We start from the raw sequence: 26,630 nt of genomic DNA, 5'->3' as shown, positions 1-26,630 counted from the left end.
AGGGTCAGTCCTAAAATAGATAAAGGGATGTCTCATTAAAAAAAAAAAAAATTAACCATCAACGTCATACTTTAAATAAATTTGCAATATATAAATAGAAAATTAGTTCTCACATATATACAACAAAATTATACTTTAATAAAATATGCAAACACTATAAAACATGAAAGCAGAGAAATAGATATTAAATAACTAATAAAATTAACATGTGTTATATTCGGACCAACATATGCTTATTCTAAATTAAAAATATTTGTTAGAACCATGAAAGAAAACAACTCATGTATCCTACAAACAAATGAATTAATATTTCTCAACTGAAATGAAGATTTATTATGTGTTTAAATTCAGATAAATGTTAAGCTCAGTTTATCTATTTAAAATAATACATTTGTTACCCTTTTTCTAACATTTGGATTTGTTATTTGTTACCTTTTGGCCTTATTATTAAACATATCAGTACAACTAATTCAGAATATATAAGCAAATATAACCAAAAACATCAAACAAAAGAAACAAAGAAAGGCAAAGAAATTCATTACTCTTTAGCCAACAATTCAACGTCATTACATATGTTTCAATACATTCAGTTGTAAGTGAAGATACTGAAGTGGCCCACACGAAACCCATGTTAGCCCAAGACATCAATGATAGAGAGCTCAAGCTCAATCCTTCAAGTTTCCAATGGTCATCTTATCAACATGAAAGAGATTCGGAAAAGAGGAATAGTACGACCTCGACTGTACCTTGCCACAACCATTTTGATGCTTTCTCATCTGTATGTGAAGGACAATGAAGCTTTAAGCTGTCCTAAATAGCTGGTTCTAATAGTTCAAATTGCCTAGCCTGGATTGTCTATTTGTCACTATAAAACTATTATGTAATAATCTTTGTAAAGGTTAAGGAAAGAGTATTATTCAGTCAAAAGCTCTATGTTTTCTTTGTTCTATATCAGTAACCATAATAATGCATTATAATTGCACCATAACGTAAAGCAAAAATAAATCATCAGATGTAAAACTTTTTCTTATAACAACCTCAAATATAACATAAATATATAAAAAAAACAACAACAAGTGTTAGTAATAAAAATTACTGACATTGTTCTAAACAACTACAAAATATATTCGACTAAGATTTCCTCAAAATTAAGATCTTATTCTCCACTTTATTAAAATACCCTGACATAAAAAAAGAATTTTGGTATTTGAAAACTCAATCTCATTCTCTTAACATAATCACACTTACAACTTGAACATAGAAGAAAATTTACACAAAATTATATATTTCATAAAAACCGATACAAAAAGTGAAAAACATAGTCTACAAAGAAATCTTCAACCGCCTTCGTTCCCATGAGAGTAAGTAAAATTTTAAATTCAACATCTCATTCAAGATGTTTTAAGTTGTTATTTAACTAATAATTCACATTTATTTGTTATTCAGTGTTTCGCTATCAACAGAAACAAATCATATCTAAAACTCATTCCCTGATGATGGATATCTCACCACTTTCAAGTACGTCTACCTATACTATGAATTAAATAAATTGATTTATATTACTAAGTTATGTTCACTGATTTTTCTAAAACAATTTCAGGCACTCCAACTCAAAAAAATCCCATCACATCTACACGTCCTCTTCGTCAAAAAGTCCACCAACTTATCTATGAGTTTCACTTTTCTGTTTTAAGACTTTAATATCTGCTCTTGATAATGATAACAATTTTCCTCTGCTTCTAAACATGATTTACACCAAACTTTTACTTTACAACTTATCTCCTCTACTTTACAACTTTATGCAATTGTTGATCATCATACACGTATCCGTACGTAGCGCAAAGAATGACTCTAGTGTAGTATAACACCATACAAACTAGAGTATACATGCTATAATCCTTTACTCAATGATAGGATACGACTGGACCGAGGCCAAGTTCTTCTGGTTCTACAACTACATGTTAGCAAGCTTGATACTTTGTGACCTTGACACCAAACTATCAGATCTCCGGAATCTGCATGTCTTTCTTCCTCAGTCTATTTGGAATTTTTTCTCCGGTTCCTCATACCAAAGATTGGTAAAAATTACGAACCAACTTATGTAATCATCAAATGTGGTTTAGATCTTACTTTTTGTTATGATCAGAAGTGTTTTAGAGCTACCTAACTTTTATGTTATATGTTTCTCATGGAGGAGGGGATGCAGCAAATATTGATATGGTGGAGATGATATTAATTACTAGGCAACGCTAGTGGCTGGACATTGTATGGAAGCATCACATCTCAAGTAGGAGACCAAGATTTGATAGAGCATTCGATAGTGCAGAACACTGGTCTCGTAGATACGGGTCTAAAAAAGTTGCTCAAAGATGGATCCGGGTTCGAATAAGACTTCTTACCAGTTATAGCTGCAGTTCACATCGCGTGGATATTGCTGTTTGTCTTCGTCTTTTATCAAGCTCCTCAACTTCCAAAGAAGGTGAAGAACCTGTGACTAGATAGAGTTGAAAATCTTTGTAGAATAATGTTGAAGGTTGCTGTATTCATGTAAATTTTTTAATGTATTACCGTTTTATTATTTTGTTTTCATTTGGTAAGTAACAATAATATAGCACCAACAATAAACATTTTCGAAACGATTACTCTTGCCTCTTGGTATATACTAATATTCTCTAGTGATTCTCATGAGATATTTGTGAAACGTTTTGGACTTATCTCCCCCCCTCCAACAACGAGTTATTTATAAAATCTTTATCTTCTTTTATTTTATTTTTGGATCTCAAATTTTTTTTTTCCTGAAATTTTATGTATGGTAAAAAGATGCAATAATTGAGAGAAACCGAGTGAGAGATACTACTTTCTTTTTGTGGATACATATGAAGGAGACGGACGAGAAACGTTGAAGGGGGTCCCACTGAAATATCTGACATCATTACACGTGGCGAACTAAGCTCCGTCCCCTAATGAACTCCGTGCGATATTTAATTAACTAGAGTCGACCCGGGCTATGCCCGGGATTTTTATTTAAATTTTAATTCTAATTATGTATTTAAAAATTTCTTAAAACTTGTTGTCTCGATTAAAATAGTAAATACTAATATTTTTGGGTGTCCAGAGTCTCGATTGTGCTGGTATGCCCAAGACTGGGATGGAGTGTACTAATAATATGTGACACTTAAAGTTCTAATAACGTAATAACTTCCAGAGTGTTGACAACAATGATATTTGAGGAAGAGTTGAAAGAAGACCGATGTTGTGTGTTCACAGGTGGTTCTTTCATGCTTGTACTTGAGTATGGTGGGTGTCGTTTTGTTGTCTTTCTAATTGTCTGTGGATTGTATTTCTTAAGTTAAAAAAATATTTTTAAAATAGGCGTTACGATAAATGATTGCATTAATTGTTTAATTGGAAGACATAATTAAAGATGATGCAACAAATATGTTATCGAAAATGAGTATGCTAATGTCTGCAATGATTTGGATGATTTGGATGACTTTCATGGTTATTATCTTGGTTCCTATAAAACTTATGCACTTCTTGATTTGCTTGTAATAGTAGTGGCAAATGCTTGCATGTGTTTTCCATGTTAATGATGAAATAATCTGAATTGATTTAGTTTTAATTCATTTTTTTAGTTCACAAAATTATTAAATTAGTGATTTGGTTAAAAGGTTTTTTCATTAAAATGAAATACAAAGTTATATTAAAAACGAATCTACATTTATTTATTTATTTTCCTTTTGTCATGATTAGAATTGTTTTCTTTCTTTCTTTTGATTGTGATTGAAACTGCACGGATGTTGAGTTATTTACTAAATGCTATATCTTCTTACAAATCACCATTGTTTGTTATTCTTATAGCCTTTATGTTTGTTCCTTGTTTATGATAGCAAAGTTCTTTTAACTTTGTATTAAAATCAAACACCACCCATAAGTTGAGCGTTGAACAACGTGTTCCTTTCTTAAAAAAAAACGATAATAAAATTATTTTAAAATAAAGGGTTTGTTAAATTTTTTTACAATTAATGATGCGAATACGAAACTGGATACGACATCATTTAGTAATTGTACAATTTACATGTTCTAGGCTCTAGTAAACCAGAAACTTCTCCATCTTCTTCGCATGGTGTGGTTAGGATCCGCTCTCCCTTTTACGTCTTCTTCAACTTCATGGGTACACTCGTTCAATAATCTGTTTTGCAAGATCCGCTTGTCACTTATTCCGATCGAGCTTTCATTACCTAGGCGTATTTGGTCTAAACAGATTTTTTTTCCATGCGCTTCCATGTGCTATATGAATATATTTGAATTCTATTTTGTAATTTTCTCTCATTTTATAAAGATAAAGGTTACGGTCATGAAGACCCATACACACATGTCAGAATATGAAAGAATCGAAGCAAAAATAACATATTCTAATACACATTCTATATTCTTGTACTCACGATCAAAAAACAAAAAGGTTGACAATTTTTTATAGTGATTTTCTCACATGTTACTCTACTATCATCAAGCCAAGTATCTTTTAGACTTTTTAAGCTACTTTCTACAAATTGAAAATACAGAAGAATTATGAGCTATTGCGCGACAATGGAACCTCATGAGAGACCATGGTTGATTCTCGTTCTTCCACACTGAAACTCAATTCGAAGGATCAGGAGAGCACACCTATTCTTGACCAATAACCACTATACCTGAAGAGTTGATTAGCAACACAATGGTAAGTATTATACACTATGCAATCTTCTCGCTCTCAAGGTTAACAAATCTTACCATCATCGATGAATCCTAAACCAAGACCAGGGACTGCAGATTGACTGCGGATTGTGTTGGGGTCTTTGATATGCAAGAAGGGTCGATTCTGGTTTACAACTCTTGTTGTGCTAAGAATCAAAAGCCGCCCGTCTACAAACTGTGATCAAAATAACAAAATTCATCAAGATTATGCAACATAACCAGCTCAGAGAGTTGATGGTCCACTGCTACACCAGGGAATTCACAAATATTCATCATATACATTCCCCACTTAGCATGAGAAAGCTATTTTGTCTAAAAGACCGTTACTGTGTGAAAGGATTTAGATGATACTGAACTTACGAACAACGCTTGCTAGACTTAAAATAATAAAGAAGAGATTTGATACCTGTCCGTTTAGCTCTCATAAAGCTTTCACAGCTTCTCCTTTAGAAGAGAATGTGACATAAGCAAACCCTTTTGACCTTCATTTGACATCATCCGTTACAAAATCCACTGAAGCGACCAAATATTTGAAGAAGACAAAAGAGATGTGTAAATGCAGCTGCGTCAAGAAATTCCAAACTAAAAATGGTGTTAAAATTTAAGAGAATGACCTCCAAGTACTCTGCAATATTGAGAAAATGCTAGGGTTAATGTCTCTTATGTGTTTGAGAAAGATACACCTGCAACAAATTGAGCATTCAGTTTTAGTGACAGTAGGATAACTGAAACTCACATAAGAAGAATCTCATGAGATCTGCCCTAAGTCAAAAAGACGATGATGTTATATAAGAAGCAAATTCACACATACAGACGCAACATAAAACAGAAAAAAAAAATCAAAATAGCGTTCATAGCATATCTGAGACATAAGAAACCACTGGAACTCATAAGGAGAAGATGATGCTTTTACATCTGGAAGTTTGAAACTTCAGGATTGTTCAAACTGCGAGAAGGAAGTTTGAGACTAATGTTCATGGGATGAAAACTGACCCTTTTATAGGTGGAGATCCACCACCTCTAATAGGCATTGAATGAGGCGAGGGAGTTAAGAAGGCTGTGTTAAAGGCGAATGGTTAATGCATCCCGTAACGTTTCAGAGGAGATGAATTGCAGACAAACCGACACGAACATAGCTCGACCCAGAGATTGGCACCAAGATTCGTCTTACACAACTTTCCAGAAACTCTTCATCAGTTTATCAGAGCAGAGGATAATGAACACGACAAACCCTGGAATTCCATTGTTTCAGAACGTGAAGAAGGTGATTGTTTCTTAATGGGGCTAAACTATTGTTTTGTTATTAGCCCAAATAAGATATCAAAGCCCAACTGTAAACCGTAAAATCCAATTTTACCAAACGAAAGAATAAATGAAACGCAGTGTGTAGCCTTAGTGGACACGTGTCGCTCTCTCAGAGCCTGACTTTCTGACGTGTCTGCCTACGTGGCGCTCTAAAGAGAGAGTAAAACACTCTTTTATAATAATAGATAGATAGATTGATTTATATCCTTATTTTAGATTTTATTCCTTTAAAGCTTTTTCTCTTCGCTTCCTCTCACTATCTCTTCTCCCAAAGTTGAATGCAATGGTTTACACGGTTTCAGGCGTACGTTTCCCTCACCTCCCATCGATCAAGAACCAGTCCCTCCCAAGTTTCAACGACGATCGTAGTAGAACCAACGCCGTCTCCTTCTCTCTGAGGAAAGACACTCGTTCCTCCTCTGGTACTCCTCCTCCATCCATCCATTCTCATGGAGTCAATGTGTGGATTGTATTCTGTGATTTGGTGTTTAGCTTTTTTTTTTTTTTTAAACTGAAATTGATTCTGCTAATGTGATTTGGTGTAGGTAAGATCTTTGCTCGGAAACCATCTTCTTCTTCTATAGCTACCACTGCGTCTGAGAATCTCGGTAGCCATCAGAGTGACAGCTCTTCAGCAGAACCTCAGGAAACTGTTTCTCAAGTAACTCAGGTTTGTTGTTTTTGTCTGTCTACTAGGTTATGTAACTATGTTAAAAACCTATGCTGTGTGGTTTGTGTGTAATTGTGTTATCCTTTCTGTTTCTTTTTCATGAATAAACTTTTTTTTTTTGGTGATGGCGTGAAGATTCTATTTTCATGTTCTGTTTTTGCTGGGTGATGGCACTTTTGAGTGAGAGAAAAAAAAAACATTTTTACTGGATTAAGATGTTAATGTCTTTGGTCCTGCTGCTCTGTTTGGCTTGGCTTTCTGTTTATTATATTCCGATGCATAAAGTTGTGTTCTTTTTGGTTTTCTTGGATCATGAATCAAACATCCTCTGTGTTTCCGTTTCTGTGTTGACTGCTAGTTATTGTGTATTATCACATATGAAGCTATATGTATTCAACCAAAAAAGAAGCTGCAAGAACTTTCTTACTCCATTACGTATGCATCTGTTATATATTCATGAATCTCTCTTAAAATGTGTCTGACTCTTGTATGATATTCTTTTTTCAATGCACTTACATGGTTTCTTGCATTTATCATTTCTCACCTTTTCTTATTAGGTACATGACGATGTAGATGCTCAGAAAGCTGAGACAGAGGGACAAAAACAAATTTCTGCACTTTCAACATCTGGAGACAAGAGTAATCAAGCAAATACTGCAAGTATGTCAGAGTCTCTCGACCAAAAAGTTGTACAGAGGAGGATCCCACCTCCTGGAGATGGGAAGAAAATATATGACATTGATCCTATGTTGAAGAGTTATGATGGTCATCTTGATTATCGGTAAACTATCTATTCTATACCTTTTACTTGTTTTCAAAGGGTCAAAAGTCTCCCATCATTGTTTTCGTCATCAACCTAGTAAACTCTGGATTTAGTTTTCATGGACAGGACATGGTTTCATGTCATAGCTTAAAAGCTTTGTGTTTCTTTTCTTTGGTATATTCTAATTACACCGCATGCCGTCGCAGATATGGACAGTACATAAAACTGCGTGAAGAAATCGACAAGAATGAAGGTGGACTAGAGGCATTTTCTCGCGGTTATGAAATATTTGGTTTCACTCGAAGGTACACATCATTTTAATATATCCAAGTGCTGTTTCAATAGCTTTAATAGTTCCTACTATTGCATTCTCAGCACTCTAGTCACGGTAAAAAGTTAAGTAAATACTCTACAGATAGTTGGTATTGCAGTTGCTAATTATTTTTCACTGCTTTGCTAGCGCCACTGGTATCACTTACCGGGAATGGGCACCAGGAGCTAAGGTTTGTTTTATCTCATTTCTCAGCCTAAAAGAATTTGTTTCATTATTGTTCCGTCATTAGAGTTTCAGAATTTGTCTTTGTATGTCAAATGCAACTTTTCATACCTGAAAAGAGTAGAATCATGGATTGGAACTCATGCAACACCTCATGAATGAAAGTAGAGTAGGGCCCTGTTGTTGTGACATCGGTTTTGTCCATTGAATATATTCTAATTACTGTTTTTATCTTACAAATTGTTTGGCTAATTTTTCCTTCCCAGGCAGCATCACTGATTGGTGATTTTAATAACTGGAATTCCAAAGCTGATGTCATGACTCGGGTATGCTGTAACTTCCATTTGAGCTGATAGTTAAGCTAGTAGTTAAATTTTACTACAAAATGTCTTTTTGGAAGCATGCTTTACTCTGTTATTGGTCTGTTCCTTTCTGGAATTTTGATCTGAGACAGTCTTTTCAATGAAATTTTGAGCAGAACGAGTATGGTGTGTGGGAAATATTTCTGCCGAATAATGCAGATGGCTCGCCAGCAATTCCCCATGGCTCCCGCGTGAAGGTAACATGTTTATAGTTTTCAAGTCACTGGTCAGATGTGTAACATTTTTGATCCATTACAACTTACTGCTGCTACACATTTACTTGCAGTTGTGAGAAAATATAGAAAAAACATCTTATTTACAACAGACAACTAGACAGCTTTATGACTTTTAGTGCATTTCCAATGATCTCATGCGAATATATATATATTGGAAGAGAATTAGTAGTGTGCTACATGTATCCTTTTGGAGTAGCATACACAGTTTCAGCTTTGTAACTCTTTTCCATAACTTTTATTTTATTTCATGCGTTGGTAGATTCGCATGGATACCCCATCTGGTATTAAAGACTCCATTCCAGCTTGGATCAAGTACTCTGTCCAGGCACCAGGGGAGATCCCATACGATGGAGTATATTATGACCCTGCTGAGGAGGTACAAACCAATACCCTTCTCATGTCCTTTAGTGTTTTTGTAGAGATGATCTAAACTCTTCAAGTTGTAGATGTTCAAAAAAGAACATTATATTTAGTATTTAACTCATAACGTGTATATATGTGGTTTGATATATTTCTCGTTTTTTTTCTGGTCCTGTGATTTCGCGAAGGCCTAAAGAGTGCTCCATTGTTTCAGGACAAATATGTATTCAAACATCCTCGTCCAAGGAAGCCCACATCACTGCGTATATATGAATCACATGTTGGAATGAGTAGCACGGTCCGTTCCTTTCCTCTTTTCTTGGAATGATAATCACTACAATAAGTATTAAAATAAATATTAATGTTATAGGTAATGGGTAATGTTATATTTTATCTGCAGGAACCAATGATAAATACATATGCTAACTTTAGAGATGATGTACTTCCTCGCATAAAAAAGCTAGGCTATAATGCAGTTCAGATAATGGCCATTCAAGAGCATTCCTATTATGCCAGCTTTGGGTATCTTTCTATCCGAGATATTACTTGTCTATTTACCTATCATCCAACGCATTCCTGTGATATAACCTTTTCTTCAGCTGATGAATGAGAATGTAACTTCTCTACGTGCAATGCAGGTATCATGTGACAAACTTTTTCGCTCCTAGCAGCCGCTTTGGAACACCTGATGACCTTAAATCTTTGATAGACAAAGCTCATGAGCTGGGTCTGGTTGTTCTGATGGATATTGTGCACAGGTATTGTCCTCTCGTTAACACTTTCTCCAGAGTCATCTTACATCAGATAGTTTTGTCGCGAAATCAATTAAAAATGGATAATCACCATTGTCTTAAATTAAACCAGCCATGCATCAAAAAACACATTGGATGGTCTGAACATGTTTGATGGCACTGATGGTCAGTATTTCCACTCTGGATCGCGGGGTTACCATTGGATGTGGGATTCTCGTCTTTTCAATTACGGAAGCTGGGAGGTATCCCTCTCTAGAGTGATACTGCAATATTGATATGAGTCTGCCTCTGAATTAATTTATTTTCCTTGTGATACTGCAATTTAGGTGCTTCGATACCTTCTGTCCAACGCGAGATGGTGGCTGGAAGAATACAAGTTTGATGGGTTCAGATTTGATGGCGTGACTTCCATGATGTACACTCATCATGGACTTCAGGTGATACTTTTGCATGGCATCATATATTATAGTAACTATCCATTACATCAGTGTCGGTACTTTCGGCAAGCTAACTGCTCTTGTTTGTGGCAGGTCGAATTTACTGGAAATTACAATGAATACTTTGGATATTCTACCGATGTTGACGCTGTGGTCTATCTAATGCTGGTGAATGATATGATTCATGGGCTATACCCTGAGGCTATTGTTGTCGGCGAAGATGTAAGTCTTATGCACTTACGTTTAAGTGTGAAAACTAAATTATCCCTGAAACCTCTCTTGCATTCTCTCGTTACAGGTTAGCGGGATGCCAGCCTTTTGTATTCCTGTCCAAGACGGTGGTGTGGGTTTTGACTACCGTCTGCACATGGCAGTGGCTGATAAATGGATTGAGCTTCTCAAGTATGTCCTCAGGACTTCTTCGCAAGAATGAATCAAATCGATCTGATTTCTTGTGTTGTAATATTCTGTAGGAAGAGAGACGAGGAGTGGCAGGTTGGTGATATAGTTTTCACGCTTACCAACAGAAGGTGGGGGGAGAAATGTGTCGTCTATGCGGAAAGTCATGATCAAGCCCTTGTTGGAGACAAAACGATTGCGTTCTGGCTCATGGACAAGGTACCAATCTCGCTACTATATCACTCTGCTAACACCATAACTAAACATCTTACTGTTTTGTAGGACATGTATGATTTCATGGCGGTGGACAAACAGGCCACACCACGTGTAGACCGCGGGATCGCCTTACACAAAATGATACGGCTCATTACGATGGGACTAGGTGGAGAAGGATACCTCAACTTCATGGGGAACGAGTTCGGACACCCTGAATGGATCGACTTCCCGAGGACTGACCAGCACCTTCCTGATGGCAGAGTCATCCCGGGGAACAACGGTAGTTACGATAAATGCCGGCGCAGGTTTGATCTTGGAGATGCAGAGTATCTTAGGTACCATGGACTGCAAGAGTTTGATCGGGCGATGCAACACCTCGAGGAGAAGTATGGTTTCATGACTTCGGAGCATCAGTACATATCTCGCAAGGATGAAGGAGACAGAGTCATTGTGTTTGAGAAGGGTAACTTGGTGTTTGTCTTCAACTTCCATTGGACCAACAGCTACTCTGACTACCGTATTGGTTGCTCTGTTCCCGGAAAGTACAAGATAGTTGTGGACTCGGATGATTCTTTATTCGGTGGATTCAATCGGCTAGATGACTCCGCTGAGTTCTTCACCTCTGTAAGAACATTAACTAAACAAGAACGAAAGATAAAACTCATTTTCAATAAAAAAGAAACTGACAATTTGCTATGCAGGATGGAAGGTACGACGACAGGCCTTGCTCCCTCATGGTGTATTCACCGTGCAGAACTGCTGTAGTTTATGCTGCAGTAGATGGTAATGAAGATTCGTCTCTGGTGCCCATAGGCCTTGTGCCTGACGATGTTTAGGAGTAAGAGAAGAACGACTGAGTTTGCCTACTGTAAGCTTCTTTGTAATACGAAGATTTATTTCTTATCTCCTTTAGTTTCTTGCAGTATTATAATAACTTTTAAAAGTAGCTTATATATGCTTCATCACAGATTGTAATTAGTGATATGAACACTTGCTTAGTTCCAAAAAGATAAATATTTGAGAGGAAAATCTGCAGAGAACTCAGAACTGTAACATAAAAACCTTCAAAATCTGAATATAAAAACAAAACAGTAGAAAAACTGCAATGCTGTGTTGGTTTTAGACTGTTCAATGAAAGGCTTGTGTGGAGACACCGAGCTGATGGAGAACACTGGTTGGGGAAGACGATGAGGAAGATCTCAGGGCTTCGGCCAATGGTCCCCCCATGTGGTGGTGGTTGGGAAGTGACACTCCACCGCTCCACCAGCTCATGTTTTGCTGGTCCCTCCCGTTGTTGTTGCTCCTAGCTTCCTCCTCTTCGTTGCCTGTAGACAGCTTTAGAGAGACGTCCGAGGAAGAGTTTACGGGCATGGAGATGGAGAGACAGGTGGTTGAGCTCATGGGGGTTGAACTATTGTCGGCTTCGGAACGAGGCCAGTCGTCAAAGAAGTGCCTCAAAGTGTGTCCTCCCTCTGATATGTTGTTGCCAAATCCATTATGGGATTCGTATGGCCTCTTGTTGTTGCTGTTGTTGCTTCCTTGCCTCAACTCCGAACTGTTAACAGAATCCACATCTCATCATTCGAGTCACAGTAGGTGAAAACAATCAACCCCATATAGAAAAACAGAATACAAAGCAAAAAAAAAAAATAGTCAAAAGAGATTCCAGAATTAGGCTCAGCAACATAGTTTTAAACACTTTATACTGTTTAAGCTCTAAAAGCACCTTTTAATGCATGTTTTTAGAATTGAATAATTGACAGATTAGATTATTGTTATTAATGAGTTATGTAGCATGTGATTTGTGTGTGTGGATAGGGGAGGTGGGTGCAGAAGAATCTAAAAGCTTTAACTTCTCTGCAAGATATGAGACATTTATGGGTCAGCTTTCACTAAGGTCCTACCATTTCACTACTGTATCAAACTCTCTCTCTTCTATTTCTCTGTTTGAAAAATTTCACACCTTAGTTTATAGAAGAAAAAAAAAACAGATTCTATCAAATCCAGTGTTATCATTATTATCTCTTAGTAGTAGATATTTTTCTTCACAAAGAAAACAAACAAAAGAACCCTTAAAATGATAAGGATGTGTCTCTCAGTTTCCAACACTACCCCTCTCTCCAAAATATTGCTTCACTTATGTGTTATGTTACCCCAAAGTAGTGTGATGTACATCATCAGTTTCATAGTTATCAAATATCAGAATTGCTTTCCTCTAAATCTTTAAGGTGAAAAATAAACTGAAGATTTGGATAAATTTCGTCTCATTATTAGTCAAAAAAACAATTGTTCAAGTCTCAACCAGTCTTATTGACTTGAAACTGAAGAAAGAAAAGTTAATGTGTTTAATGTTTTGACCAACAAGAACAACATCTAAAACAGACAAAGAACAAACACAAGTGTCTTTTTTTATTACCTTTGACTAAGGTGGAGAAGTTCAGATGAAGAATTGGATGAACCAGAACCAGAACCAGAGAAGAAGAAACAAGAAGATCCTCCTCCTTGACCCACTTCCTCACCACCGCCAAAAGCAAACAAAGATGTTGTTGCGGCGGGTGCTGAAGCGGGAGCAATGGGAGTTGAGGTAGTGGCATTGACGGTAGGAGTTTCCACAGGCTTTCTTGAACGGTTGCGGCCACGGTGCATGTGGCGCTCGCAATACTTGTGGCCAGGGAAGGCGTCCCTTGAACATCTCCACTTCTTACCATCCGTCCTCCTGCATCTCCCTGGCTCAGGATCCATCGCCCCCTTCCCCATATACCCTATGTTTTTCCAGTTCATATCACATATCAAAATCAAGAAACAGAGATCCTATAAACTATAAAACTTTCATTTCAATCATAGATGTTAGGTTTCCAATACAGTATTTTAAACTAAATTAGACAAAAGCAAGAACCCATCACATGGTTCTTCAAGATTTGCAAAAACAAGATAATACTAAATCCAAAGTCTGGATCTTGGGAACACAACTTCAACAACAACAAGCACAGAGCCCATGCATCCCATTTATAAAATAGATTAAAGTTTCTCTTCAAACAAGAAGAAATAATTATTAACAATAAAAAAAAGAAGCATATTCTCTTGAGGGAATGAAACTAATAAGGGAGAGAGAGATATGGACTCACAAGCAGGCTGGTAGTGAGGGAGGTGTTGAAGAGGGTGGTGAAGAAAGTAGGAAGGAGATAGATGGAGAAGACTTTTCTTGATGGGTAGAAGAAGCTCTTGTGGAACAGCAGCTCCAGCCAACATGTACCTGTAGATCAGTGCCTGTAGTTCAAGCTCTTGCCACTGTGCCCAGCTAAAAAAGCTCCCAATCTCTACAAACAAACAAAAAAAAGAAGACAAAACCCACATCAAAATCTACAACACATATCTATAATGAGTGAACAGTCCATCTCTGAGTTGTAGAAAGACTCACTGGGGAACCTGGAAGAAGAATCTTGAGACAGGGAGGATAGTTTAGAAGCGGTAGGCTCAGGGGAAAAGAGTGGAAGAGCAGTAGAAGTTGCAGTTTGGGACTGAATCTGATCAAAGACATGTTTTGGTATCTTAGCTGCAGAAGGTTGGTCTTCTGACTCTGTCTGCTGCTGCTGCTGCTGCTGGCTTCTCCATTGCTTCAGTTGCAAATCCATTGGAGAGAGAGAACCTTTTTGTGTTTGTTTTCAGGGTCTAGTTTTTATAGCAATGGGAAACAAGAACAAAGTATTGTTCGCGTTGTGAAGAGCAAAAGAAGAAAAGAACAAACCTTTTTGCCCTCTTAGAAAAAAAGCTTTGTTCTTTGCAGTCAGAAAGATAGAGTAGACAGAGAAGGAGGAAAGAGGTTTTTATTAGGGGGGAAAAAGACAGTGAGACAAGACAGATGGGGAGGAAACTATACAGTAAAAACCAGTATTAATTGGGTTCACAAATCTTCATTAATCTCAAGATTATTAAAAGAATGGTTTTCTGTATTAATAATTTAATATCAATAATATATTATTAAAAAAGTCAGGAAACCCAGAAAGAACACTCTCTGCAAGATGAAGATGGAGAGGTAATAACCTGGAGTTTTTCTGTCTAGCTGCCTTGGAAATATCACTTGCATACTATCAACATTTTTTAAATGATTAGCTCTCTTAATTAGTTTACTGAGAAAACATAAAGCCTGCTGCGAAGAGATATTTTAATTGGTGACAAAATAATAGAGTCCTTATTACAGAAGTGATTCGTTTGAAAGATTATTTAATGAGTGAGTTACTTCCTGATACAATTTGCATTTGGTGACAAAGCGAACATTACTTTAAATTTGAGTTAGTAAAGTTCGTTAAATTCTTATTTAATCATATACGGAACTGAAATGTACTCTCAACTCTCTCTCTCTCCCTCTCTCTCTCCCTCTCTCCTATTTCTCTGTGTTTGACCTTCAAATTGTGTACTGTCGTCCATATCTTCTATTCTTATCTATAGACTAAGCTCTCTCTAGACTGTAACATTATTTCAGTGGAATCCGTTGAACAGTTAGTGGAGTCGGTTGAAAATTCTAAAAACATGGTATTATATAAAAATAATTACTTCATGGGGTTAATGGCCGGCCAATGGGAGATAAACAGAATTGTCAGAAACCTAATCTCTTTAGCAGAATAAAAGTCACAAAACTCTTTAATAGTTAAGTTCGGTAAAAACAGTCCAAGGAGGACAAATCAAACGTATCTTGCAGATCAAGCGGATCATGCAGAAAAGATATAGATCAAGTAAGACAAATAATTTTATAAATTATGAACGGCAAAAGCAGTTCAAAAATACAGATCATATATTTAAACAATAAAAATTACACTAAAATATCAAAAACATAATATATAAACAATACATAAACAAAGATAAAATAGTTAATAAAAAATACTTTGATTTGCCCATAACATATATGCAATATTATCTCTAATGCTAGGTGTATTATAACAACTTTTATTACATGCTTACAACTTTTTGTAAATTTTTAACTATATTTATATGCATAACATGAAAATATAATTTATATATGTATAATTATAAATATAATTATAATAACAATTAAAATTTATATGATAAACTAACTTTATAAAAAAAATAGTTCATTAGTTTATTTCAATATTCATGTTTATAACAGAAAATCATATTAATTTATAAATGATTAATTTAGAAATAATATCTTAATAATATCTTTAATATTTTTTTCTTAAATAAATATACTCTTATATTTATATTTATTTATCATTCTTAAATAAATATACTCTTATATATACTTTTTTTTTCCCTTATGCATAACAAAAAAGAATGAGACACAGCATAGCACCACGATCAAAAAACACAATACATCACGCTACAACTCTTTTTTTTCTAAACTTACAACACTTTGCAATTAAATATATTATATTTTATAATAAATAATAAATATATTACAAAATATAACAAAAAGAAAACTTACCTTACGTGAGAAAAGTAGATGCGCACAACAAAATAGGAAATAAGTACTAGTAAGTGTTTCAGTAATATATAATAAATAAATAATTGTAGAATTAATTCATTTAAAAAAATATTTATTAGCTAAAAAGAAGGCAGAACAAAATCCTACAACATCAAAAATGGGGTGGATAGTAATGTAGGCAGATGAACTGCATTTATGCAGAAAAAGACAAAAAAAATGTAGCATATATGCAGTTCTCCTACTTCTTACTTTTAAATTTTTTAAAAAAATGTAAATGGCAATACAAAAACAGTTCTTCTGCCTAAATGTAAGAACTGCTATTGTCCCACTCTGCCGTGTTAAAAACATACAGAATCTGTAAAGAGGTTTTTTTTCCGTCAATTGATTATACTATTAAACACTGGGTGGAAATGGAGAGGTGACACCAACCAACTTCTTCACAACAAGGATGCTAAATCGGTTCTGTTCACGAACTCGCCATTAACGCCACTACCGTACCGATGCTGAGAAGAGACTAAATCAACAAATCTATAAGGTAAACAAGGATTCAGAGGATATAACCTCTCCGTTGAGTAGACAAGTAGGCAAAACAGAGGAGAGGAGCCAAGATAGAGAGGAGCATCAGAGCATATCTGAACCTTTGAAACCCAACGATTCAACACCACCACACGAAGGAGATATTCTCCACACACCTCCACTCGCCCTCAAGCCACAGAACTAACCCATCCCGGAACAATGAAGATCTAAACCGCAGGATAGAGCGATTGACAGATAAGCTAAACCGAAGACAAGACACAATATTACCGGATCGAAATTACTCTCATATGAAGCCCCTCCTTCCTGACTCCTTGCATCATCTTGTTGCTACTCCAGCGACATGACAAGAACTGTCTCACCGTTGTAAATCCACCAGAGAATCCATGGAAATCCAGAGTAGCTCGCATCTTGACGGTGTGCGAATAAGAAGAGAAACAGAGGTGGGTAACAGAAATACATACAAAATAATAATATTAAGAGGAGGAGGAGAAGACTCTCACGGCAACGAATCACCGGAATCCGCCCCTCTTCCAAGCCAAAATTGACGACGGCTATTAGGGTTTTCTTATCGCCTTTCATTTTTCTCTAGACTTTTTTTTTTTACAGGGGGCCTAAGTATCTTGAATCTGTAAAGAGGTTCTCTTATTGATAAAAGTAACAAAATAATTTCTTATATTCAACGTTCAGCTTTGACCTAATTCATATGTACAAACCGTCATATATTAATGAGCTAAATGCCCTTGGTACGCACAATAAGAATTGGCTGGAAAAAATTGAATTTACAGAATTTGTAGGAAAAAAAATTGTGGCTTGTGAAATCAACTAGAAAAGGAGTACGCATGTTAAAATTTTATGGATCTTTTAAACGATTGAATGTATGTGTCATTTATATAAAAGATGTTGGTTATACTGAATAGCTAGCAAACCTACGAATGTGATTTTCACGTCCTGCAAATACTTGGTGTTACCCAGTCTTCAGTTTCCACTTACAGAATGACTGATCGTTTGTTTAGACCATCTTTCCATGTCATATAACATGGCCATTCAGTAGTACCAACATGACCAAAAAAAAATTTACATGGCCATGGTACGTAGTTTACGTAACCAACTTAATAATTTTGCTGCGGATCCAAGCATGCATCTCCGTAATGTAAAGCCACTGAAATTATATTTTGGGCAACCAAATTACTTGTTAACAAGTTGATATATTTTGTAATTATCTATCGATGAACATTAATAGGAATACTTCACACTACGCTATATGATCTCGAAGATACAGAGATAGCATTGAGTTCGGAGTGAATCATAACAAAAATCAATATTTGTTTAATTGTTTTGTTAGCCGTTGGCTCCTATTTGAAATATGTCATGAGTTACTCTTTATGCAGTCCAACAAAAAAAAAACAGCTAGTCTCTACGTAGTTGCCATTTTTAGGCTCTGTTTGTTTCTTCATCTAGATGAATCCATTCATCTGATCCATTTATGTGCTCCATCTAAATGATCCATTCAAATTTTTGGTCATGTTTGTTTCTCCATTTGGATAAGTCATTTGAATGACCATTTGAATGAATTTTATGTTTGTTTCTCCATTTAGATGAATCATTCAAATGAGTTTAATAACCAAATTACATATATACCCATGTTTTAATTTAATCATATATTTGATATCAATTTTAACTACATAAAATTTTGTTATTCATTCTAAAATATATTTACACTGAAATTATTTTAAAATTAGCATTTTGACATTTATAAATTTTTATTTCATATAAATTTCATATAACTTTATTTATAAAATAGACTCAAATTTTAATAATTTTTTAATAAACTTTCAAACAACTCTAAGTAGATATTCAAATTTTAATAAACTTTCAAACAGTTCAAAGTAGATATTCAAATAAAGTAGATATTCAAATGCCAACAATAATGTTTATAAAACTGAAATTTAAAAAATGTCTAGTATGGAAGTCTAGTTCCTCTTGCCATCTCCATAGTAATACAGTGACGCACGCTCTCCATCAGTCTATCACCCTGCGGAATGTATCCAACATGCTCTTCTTGATCATCACCATGCTGTTCATATGATTCCACTCCTTCCCAATAAGAAAAATCAGTATCTCCATGTTGTGAATCTCGAATAAAGTTGTGGAGGGCCATGGTTGCTGTCACAATCTTTATCCATTTCTTCAACTCATACTTGGGATGCTTTCTGTCTAAAACTCTCCACTTGGCTTTCCAAACACCAAAAGTCCTCTCAATCATTGATCTTAAACCGGAGTGCTTGCGGTTGAACAATTCCCTAGTGTTTAATGGTGGACCTCCTCTGTTGAACTGATCTATATGGTATCTAGTCTTGCGATGAGGACCTAAGTAACCAGTTCTGATTGGGTAACCTGAGTCGACCAAGTAGTATTTTCCAGCTGGTGGGTGAGGAAAAGAAGCTTCTTCAGTAGCACAGTATGTTAGCACCTTCGTGTCATGTGCTCTCCCGGGAACTCCAACATAAGCGTAGATGAACCTCATGTTCAAATTACAAATAGCCAGCACATTCATGGTTGGTTCACCTTTTCTACCTCTAAATGGCTCACTATTCCCAGATGGTGGACGAACAGCAATATGAGTTCCATCTAAAGCACCTATGCAGTTCTTAAAGTAAGACCAATACTGTGGTTTACCTTCTAGAAAAGGACTAGCAGTTGCAAACTCATTCCTAGTCGATTTCACAATGTTTGATGCAAGCTTCAAGAGAGAACTTAATACCTGTAACAGAACATAATACCAACGTTAAAATGCAATTCTAGAACAAGGCGCCTACAACAACAAACACCATATTAATAAGAACAAGGCCACTCTTTATCAAATCCCATAATAACGTTGGTGTTCTGTTCATATTAATAAGAACTATAGGATTTGAACAAACACCAAGCTTCAAGAGAGAACTTAATACATGTTCTAACTTCTTTTTCACAGTGTCAGTTGAATGCTGATAATGCTCTGATATAGCCCGTACAGTTGCGTCTTGTCCGACCGTCTCTAAGAACATTGCAACACTCTCCTCAACGTAAACATTGTGAGTCTCCTTTAACCCATACTTTTCTGATAGCACCTTACACAAACTCTTAAATGTTTCATGGTTCATGCGTAGAATCTCATAGCATTGTACCTCAGACCCGTTCATAAAACGTTGCACACGTCGCCAACCTTCACCTCGGTTTGTCCTGACTAATTGCCTATCAGCATCAGCTTCTGTTGCTCCACACATCTCCTCCAAAAGAGCACACATGTACTGATTCTCATCAAATAACAAATCTAACTCATCATCCTCAATTAAAAGTCTTAATATGCTCTGCAAATACACAAAGAATTTAGTAACAGATATTAGAATTTAGTAACAGGTTTATACACAGATATTAGATATTAGAATTTAGTAACAGATATTAGACTTACGTTACTGTCCATCTCGACTTCCTCTACTTCACCAAACTGTATCCTCTACTTCACCAAACCTGAAATATCAAAACCAAATGGTTCACCAAAGGTGAGAACCATTGCACTCCAAACAAAAGTTCATACAAAACACAAACAGAACAGTAGAGTTTTGAACATAACAAACACAAACCAAAAGAACAGTAGAGTTTTGAACATAACAAACACAAACCAAAAGCTGATTCTCATAACAAACACAAACCAAAAGAACAGTAGAGTTTTGAAGATAACAAACACAAACCAAAAGAACACTAGAGTTCATACAAAACACAAACAGAAACACAAGCATAACATAGTCTTCAAGCATCTCTACTTTCACCAGTAGCATACTCCAAGTAGAGAACCTTGTCCTCATCATCTTTATAGAACAAGAAGGTCTGACGATTGGTAGGGTCATGCTTGAGATGATCGATGGCTGCCTTGTACAAAGGAGACCAGTGCCTGATAGCAGACAGTGAGTGTAAAGCTTCCATAGCTGTAAGCTGGTTGCAACTGAACTCAGGGTGGTTCCCTATCATCTTGTTCTTGTCAGAAAGACAATCTACTACAGCCTGTCCTACTTGAGCAGCCCTTGATCTCTTCCTGTTAGCTTTTGTTCTACTGGATGAAGGGCCAACAGTTCTTGATTCAGCTGGAGCACTGATATCTTGAGTAGGAGGAACTTGATCCACATCAGTGTCTTCAGCATCACCATCATTATTGTCGCCTTGCTTATCCAAAGAGTCTTCGCCTTGCTGAGCAGTCCATCCTTCACCTCCACTTACATGAACCGCTCCAAACACATTCTCCAACAAGTCAACATTTGCTAGTGGATTCTCTTTAAGCTTTCTAGCTGATGGGAATTCCTAAAAACCACAACAACAGACAGACATCACATGAGGAGACAGCAATAACAGACAGACATCACATGAGGAGACAGCAACAACAGACATACATCACTTAACATAAACAAGCAAGCAAAGATTGTACCTTAAAAAGTTGATCCCACCAGTCATCAAACATGTCTACGTACCCATTTGCATCATAGCCAAGTCCGGTCCTCTTGTTGATCAACCGTTTGAACCTTGCATACTGAGTTTTGCAAGTAGTGTGCTTGATCCCAAATTTTCTCCAAACGTGTCTTTCCCCATAAGCTTCATAAAACTTGTCGATAATGGACTGTCTCCCAACTTCATTAAGATTTCCTTTTCTTTCATTTCCTTTCAGCTTCTCCTCAACTCTCAGTTTGAGGTAGAACCGGGTTTGCTCATCAGTCCATGCCAGGGACTAACATTCAAATATTCAATACCAGAGACTAAACTAAACTAAGAGAACCATTCAAATATTCAATGCCAGAGACTAAACTAAACTAAGAGAACCATTCAAATATTCAATACCAGAGACTAAACTAAACTAAGAGAAGCATTCAACAAGCATACAAATATTTAAAATATACTCACATCAGTACTAGGGACAGATGTCATTGCAATCCAAGTAAACTGCAAGAAACAACCTGCCAGATAAAGAGTTTCCTCATCAATGTCAATGTTTCTTGAGCACATAAACACACAAGAGATGCTGTGATTGAAAACCACACATAATATGAACTAAGAATTGAACTGAAGATCGACCATTAAACTCAAGAGACCCATAAGGCACACAACATTCTAAGACACATACGTAAAGATATGTTTATCAAAAACACATGACCAAACGAGAGCTAAAGATATGTTTATAAATCCTATGAAACAAGAGCTAAATATATGTTTATAAATCCTAACGAACACTCCTCACAGCAAACCCATGAATATCCAGCAAACCCACCAAGTTCATTAGAGCATAAAACACAATGTTGCTTTATGAATACAAGCAGAACATATACCATAAAATAATTCACAAGCTATGAGATTTCACAAGCTACTAGTGAGATAAGCTAAGCTAACAAGAAACTTGAAGCATACTTATGTAATCAAACCAAGCAAACCCATCAGTATTTCAACACATTCTCAAGCATAAACCCATGACAATTTCAAAAGGAAAATCAATACATAACATAAACAGAAGCAAACCCATAAACGAATTCAAACATATAAGCGTAGATCTACGAAGAAGAAGATCAAACCGGTGAGAGAGATGACGAGACGACGAGATAGACGGCGAGAAAGAGACGGCGAGAGAGACGGCGAAAAAGAGACGGCGAGAGAGAGAGGACAAGAGATAGAGAGACGGCGAGAGAGAGAGAGAGAGAGCGACGGTGAGGTGAGAGCTTCAAGCTCCTTTCATGGTGGCTAGAGAGAGAGGACGAGAGAGAGAGAGACGGAGAGAGAGAGAGAGAGAGACGGAGAGAGAGAGAGAGAGAGAGAGAGAGAGAGAGAGAGCGATGGTGAGGTGAGAGCTTCAAGCTCCTTTCATGGTGGCTAGAGAGAAACTGAGATTTGAGTTTGTCGCAGAGAGAAAGCTACGACGGATAAAAAAAATGAAATTAGGTTTGTAATATTTGAGTTTTTTCAAGGGCAAAATCGACATTTGGATATTTCGACTGAATCATCTCCAACTAACTGCTTCGTTTCGGTTCATTCAACTGAACCATCTCCATCCAACCTAATTTTCGAAAATCATTCAACTGATCCATTCGAATGAGTGATGTTTTTTGTGTCCAAACGAACAATGCGCTCAGCTTCAGCCAAATGATTCAGTTGAATGAAGAAACGAACATGGAGAACCACCAACATTGTAGGAAAAGAAATTGCAGAAGTTTTGGTTTAATTTTTTGTTTGTCAACGGTTTGAATTTGTTTTCTATTCATTTTTTTATTCAATTCAAGTTCTTTTGGGGGTTGATTTGGAGGTTTTATAATCGGTTCAGCTCAATAAAAATTCACCACTCAATGGAGTGAAGAGAGAGAGAGAGAGAGAGAGGTAATAATGAGTAAAGAGAACCAGTTGGCTGTGTCAGAAGTGGTAAAAGCATAAAAGTGAGTTGTAACAAGTGGGTGGTAAGGGTTATTTAGCTTTTGTGTGATTCATCTTTGATTTGACTACTCATAGTACGTCTCTTTTTCACATTTAGTCATTTACCCTCTCGTTTCTCTATTTTTTACATTACTGACCTCATAAGTCTTTAATAACACTTCACTCGCACACCAAATAAATGTCCCACTCACTTTCACTGGTGTTTGTTTTCTAATCTTTTATTATATCCTCTTCATTGGCGTTTGTTACATGTTCTCGTTCTTACGATATCTGTTAAAAAACCAGTAAATAATAATATGACAAACCGATAAGTTTCATTGCGTAAAACAAATCGTGACATATTAAAAGTTGGTGGGAGAGTAGCTTTTCTCTTTTTACGTTCGGCAGGGGAAGTTTGTTTATTTTTATTTTTTTATTTTTTTATTTTTTTATGTCATGCTTTCGTTATGAATCTTCTTCTATTAATTTCAGAAATTGATGGTAGATTTTTAAATAAAATTGACAAAACGAGTTAGTATAGTACAATCAAATCTGAACGAAATCGTAATATATAAATTTGAGAGGAACAAGGACAGAGAGAATGAGAAGCAAGAGGCAAAGGAGGAAGGCGAGAGTGTTCACATGTCCAAGTGAATGGCAAATACGTTTTTCTGACACAATTTGTCCTGACACTAGTTTTTTATAATTTCATATTTTCTACTGTAACACATTGTAGTTTTTGATTGTTTTTTAATTGTTGTTATCGGAAAGAAACGTACGGTAACGATAATAGTGGATTGAGCGGTGCACCATAAGCGGATTATATAGTGTGATGCAGTTTAACTGCGATTTATATAAGAGAAACGCATGCTGCAAAATAACTACAGTTCGTCTGAAAAAACGGTTCAAAATAAAATATAAATGGTAACATAATGAACTGCGAAATACATATAATATATTTATATTTTACAAACTAAAAAATACATGATACTAATATATTATTAAAATATATTTTATTTAAAATATATTTATATATCAGAACTCAAATCTGACCCCATTAAAATAAATCTGAACCAAATTCGATCTGATAAAATTGAATCTGAACCAATCTGAACTCAACATAAATGCTGAAGGGATTTTGTTTTATGGTATTTTGGGTTGTAGGTGTTATCCTAACCAAACCCAAACTCAAAACTTGAAAAATTCAAAATCCAAAAATGTTAGTGATGGACAACAATAATGTGATTTGAGTAAGCCACAAATTTATTGACAAAACTATAAGTATATTGAGTTTAGTCAAAGTACATATCAATATTTTTGAAAATGGTAACCCGACTAATATCTGAAACCAAAACTATTTCGAGTTCAACCGGATCTTAGACACGTAACTAAATCCGAACTGAACCCGACTAAACCTGATCTAAATCCGATCCAACTTTTATAATATTCGAACGGAGATGAAATTTATGAACCCAAAAATCTGAATCCCGAATGAGCCTGAATTGAAACCCAATTGCTCAACCCCACACAATATTAATAATTTTGTATCATTCTAAAAACTAAAATAAAAAATAAAATAATAAATACTAGTTTAATTAAATTTATTAAATAAATAATACCCATGTGAAATACAATTTATGTATATTATATAGGAAACATTAATTGTTGAATATGTGTTTTCGCATTTTAAAAAATTAAAAATAATATAAACAGCTTTTTTCTGTTCAACAATAGTATACATAATACATACACTTCTAACCACACCATTTTCATCTCTTGTTAAACATGGGTGCGGTCGAAGACCAAAACCTTCCTGCACTCTGTCCCGCACTACTTTTTTACTCTCTCCGTTTCTAAATAGATGATGTTTTAGAGAGTTTTTGATGTTTCAAAATAGATGATGTTTTCATATACCAATGTATTTTTTAACTTTATCAAAAACTATGTAGCCAATGATATTTTGTAATCTATTTTGTGATCGGTTAAATAACTTTTATGTTATATTTAATGATATTTTTAAGATAAAAAACAAGTTTTTTAATAGTTGTGCAGAATCTTAAAACTTCTTATATTTTGAAATAGATGGAGTATTATTTATTTTATTTATAAAATTATTAACAAAAACACTAGTGAATGGTAACATGTAGTATTTTGTACCGCCGTGCGCTCTTCTCACCCCGCAGCTAATATTCGAGGCCAATATTACAAAACAGAAGGGTTCAGATTCAGTCCACGGAGGTCCTACTTTTTCCTTTGGACCCAATCTTATTTTTGTTGTAGTAAAAGGCAAGTCACGCCGGCACGCGAGGGCCTCACGTGATTCCACGTGCTTTATTATCAGTCTTATGGTTCTCTAGTTCTTGCTTTTAATGTAGTTTGGTAAATAATTTAATTTTCCTTTTAAGCCTAAAAATTACCGAATATTATCTTTTATTTTGTGTGTTCAAAAAAAAAAAAGTTTTCAAAAAAAAATATCTTTTATTTTGCAAAATTTTGATTCTTTCTCACGTGTGTTTTAAAAGATGATCTTAGCGAAAGACGAATCTATAGACGCCTACGAAACATATTTTCCCGGTCCACTTTTTTTTTTTTTTTTTTTTTTTTTTTTGCCATCTATAGTATTATTATAAGTGTCTAGGTCCAAACTGGACCAAACCCGACAATATTTACAACCAAAGCCCAAAAGAACTCAAAACAACATAAAAACATATTAAACAGAAGCCCATTAAAGGTAAGCCCAACACCGAAACCAACCCGACACGTCAAAAACACGTGTTTACGCTTCAACTGCGAGACAAACACGTGTCACCATAACCCTACTCCTTTTCCACCGCCGAAACCAAGCGGCGTTTCACCGGAATCCCCCTGGTTCACATGCATCTTCCACGGCCGTGCTCTTTTCTTCGGAGAGATTTCATCGATCAACATCGATATCTCATCCAGAGCCACGAAGCCGGCAGACACAGGATTAAGAAATCCAGAACCTCCATCTCGTTTGCCTTCCACGCCTTATTTTCATTCTTGGAGAGCATCAATCGATCTATTCGAGATCTCATACAAGAAAGCCAATCCGACAAACCAGAACACCGTAACAGATAACCCACCGTGAATAAAGATCAAAATCCAAAAGCCGGCGACGCAAGGTTTTGAAAGCCGGTCCACTTATGCTTTGATACCATATACGTTCACGTGATTGCAAATATTTAAAACTCTATATATAAGCACATGCCTAGATATGTAAATCTAACTATCTACGGATTTATTAACTACACAAAAAAAGGCTCCTACCAAACTCGGGAGCAACATGTGTATTTAAATATCATGAAAGAGAGAAAAGAATTTAAAAAGAACAAAAAGGAAAAAAGGAAAGAATAGATCTTTCTGGTGAGAAAACACACACACATGACACAACACAGTACCACAAGGTATCTAAGGGCATGACCGCACGTGTCAACATGCAAGATCAAAGACATGCGATCTTTTAATAGTTTCACATTTTCTGT

At 35.7% G+C, this 26,630-nt stretch overlaps 4 protein-coding genes and 1 long non-coding RNA gene across 6 annotated transcripts; 1 reads left to right on the top strand and 4 right to left on the bottom strand.

The window, feature by feature from the left end:
* Positions 1–4,384: 4,384 nt before the first annotated feature.
* On the bottom strand, positions 4,385–6,015 carry LOC106396266. Of its 2 annotated transcripts, XR_001279458.3 has the most exons (5): positions 5,731–6,015; positions 5,352–5,420; positions 5,144–5,250; positions 4,774–4,912; positions 4,385–4,694 (listed from the first exon to the last, which is right to left on the bottom strand). It is a non-coding gene; the product is annotated as an uncharacterized LOC106396266 (long non-coding RNA). The 2 variants fall into 2 exon arrangements; XR_007322406.1 differs by lacking the exon at positions 5,731–6,015 and having other exon boundaries at positions 5,352–5,652.
* A 225-nt stretch (positions 6,016–6,240) lies between these two features.
* Positions 6,241–11,762, top strand: LOC106396264 (1,4-alpha-glucan-branching enzyme 2-1, chloroplastic/amyloplastic). Its single transcript, XM_013836604.3, has 18 exons — positions 6,241–6,464; positions 6,588–6,712; positions 7,270–7,493; positions 7,682–7,780; positions 7,936–7,978; positions 8,238–8,297; positions 8,450–8,530; positions 8,829–8,945; positions 9,144–9,227; positions 9,330–9,451; positions 9,568–9,687; positions 9,794–9,923; positions 10,008–10,118; positions 10,212–10,340; positions 10,417–10,520; positions 10,592–10,736; positions 10,800–11,357; positions 11,435–11,762. The coding sequence occupies exons 1-18, from the start codon at positions 6,326–6,328 to the stop codon at positions 11,567–11,569; spliced, it is 2,526 nt and encodes an 841-aa protein (XP_013692058.2). The 5' UTR covers positions 6,241–6,325; the 3' UTR covers positions 11,570–11,762.
* Positions 11,763–11,764: 2 nt separating this feature from the next.
* LOC106396265 (growth-regulating factor 3-like) lies at positions 11,765–14,668 on the bottom strand. Its single transcript, XM_013836607.3, has 4 exons — positions 14,152–14,668; positions 13,859–14,050; positions 13,150–13,495; positions 11,765–12,288 (listed from the first exon to the last, which is right to left on the bottom strand). Exons 1-4 carry the CDS (start codon positions 14,363–14,365, stop codon positions 11,862–11,864), a joined length of 1,179 nt encoding a protein of 392 aa, XP_013692061.2. The 5' UTR covers positions 14,366–14,668; the 3' UTR covers positions 11,765–11,861.
* Positions 14,669–18,667: 3,999 nt separating this feature from the next.
* LOC106392670 (putative nuclease HARBI1) lies at positions 18,668–20,170 on the bottom strand. Its single transcript, XM_013848865.2, has 3 exons — positions 20,159–20,170; positions 19,659–20,057; positions 18,668–19,471 (listed from the first exon to the last, which is right to left on the bottom strand). The coding sequence occupies exons 1-3, from the start codon at positions 20,168–20,170 to the stop codon at positions 18,668–18,670; spliced, it is 1,215 nt and encodes a 404-aa protein (XP_013704319.2).
* On the bottom strand, positions 19,507–23,004 carry LOC106408032. Its single transcript, XM_022718766.2, has 2 exons — positions 21,167–23,004; positions 19,507–21,042 (listed from the first exon to the last, which is right to left on the bottom strand). Exons 1-2 carry the CDS (start codon positions 21,197–21,199, stop codon positions 20,497–20,499), a joined length of 579 nt encoding a protein of 192 aa, XP_022574487.2. The 5' UTR covers positions 21,200–23,004; the 3' UTR covers positions 19,507–20,496.
* Between the last annotated feature and the right edge of the window lie 3,626 nt (positions 23,005–26,630).

Source organism: Brassica napus, chromosome C4 (genome assembly GCF_020379485.1).
Source record: "Brassica napus cultivar Da-Ae chromosome C4, Da-Ae, whole genome shotgun sequence".
Lineage (NCBI taxonomy): Eukaryota > Viridiplantae > Streptophyta > Magnoliopsida > Brassicales > Brassicaceae > Brassica > Brassica napus.
The sequence above is the reverse complement of the archived record's forward strand: the minus strand, read 5'-3'. Positions and strand labels throughout refer to the sequence as shown.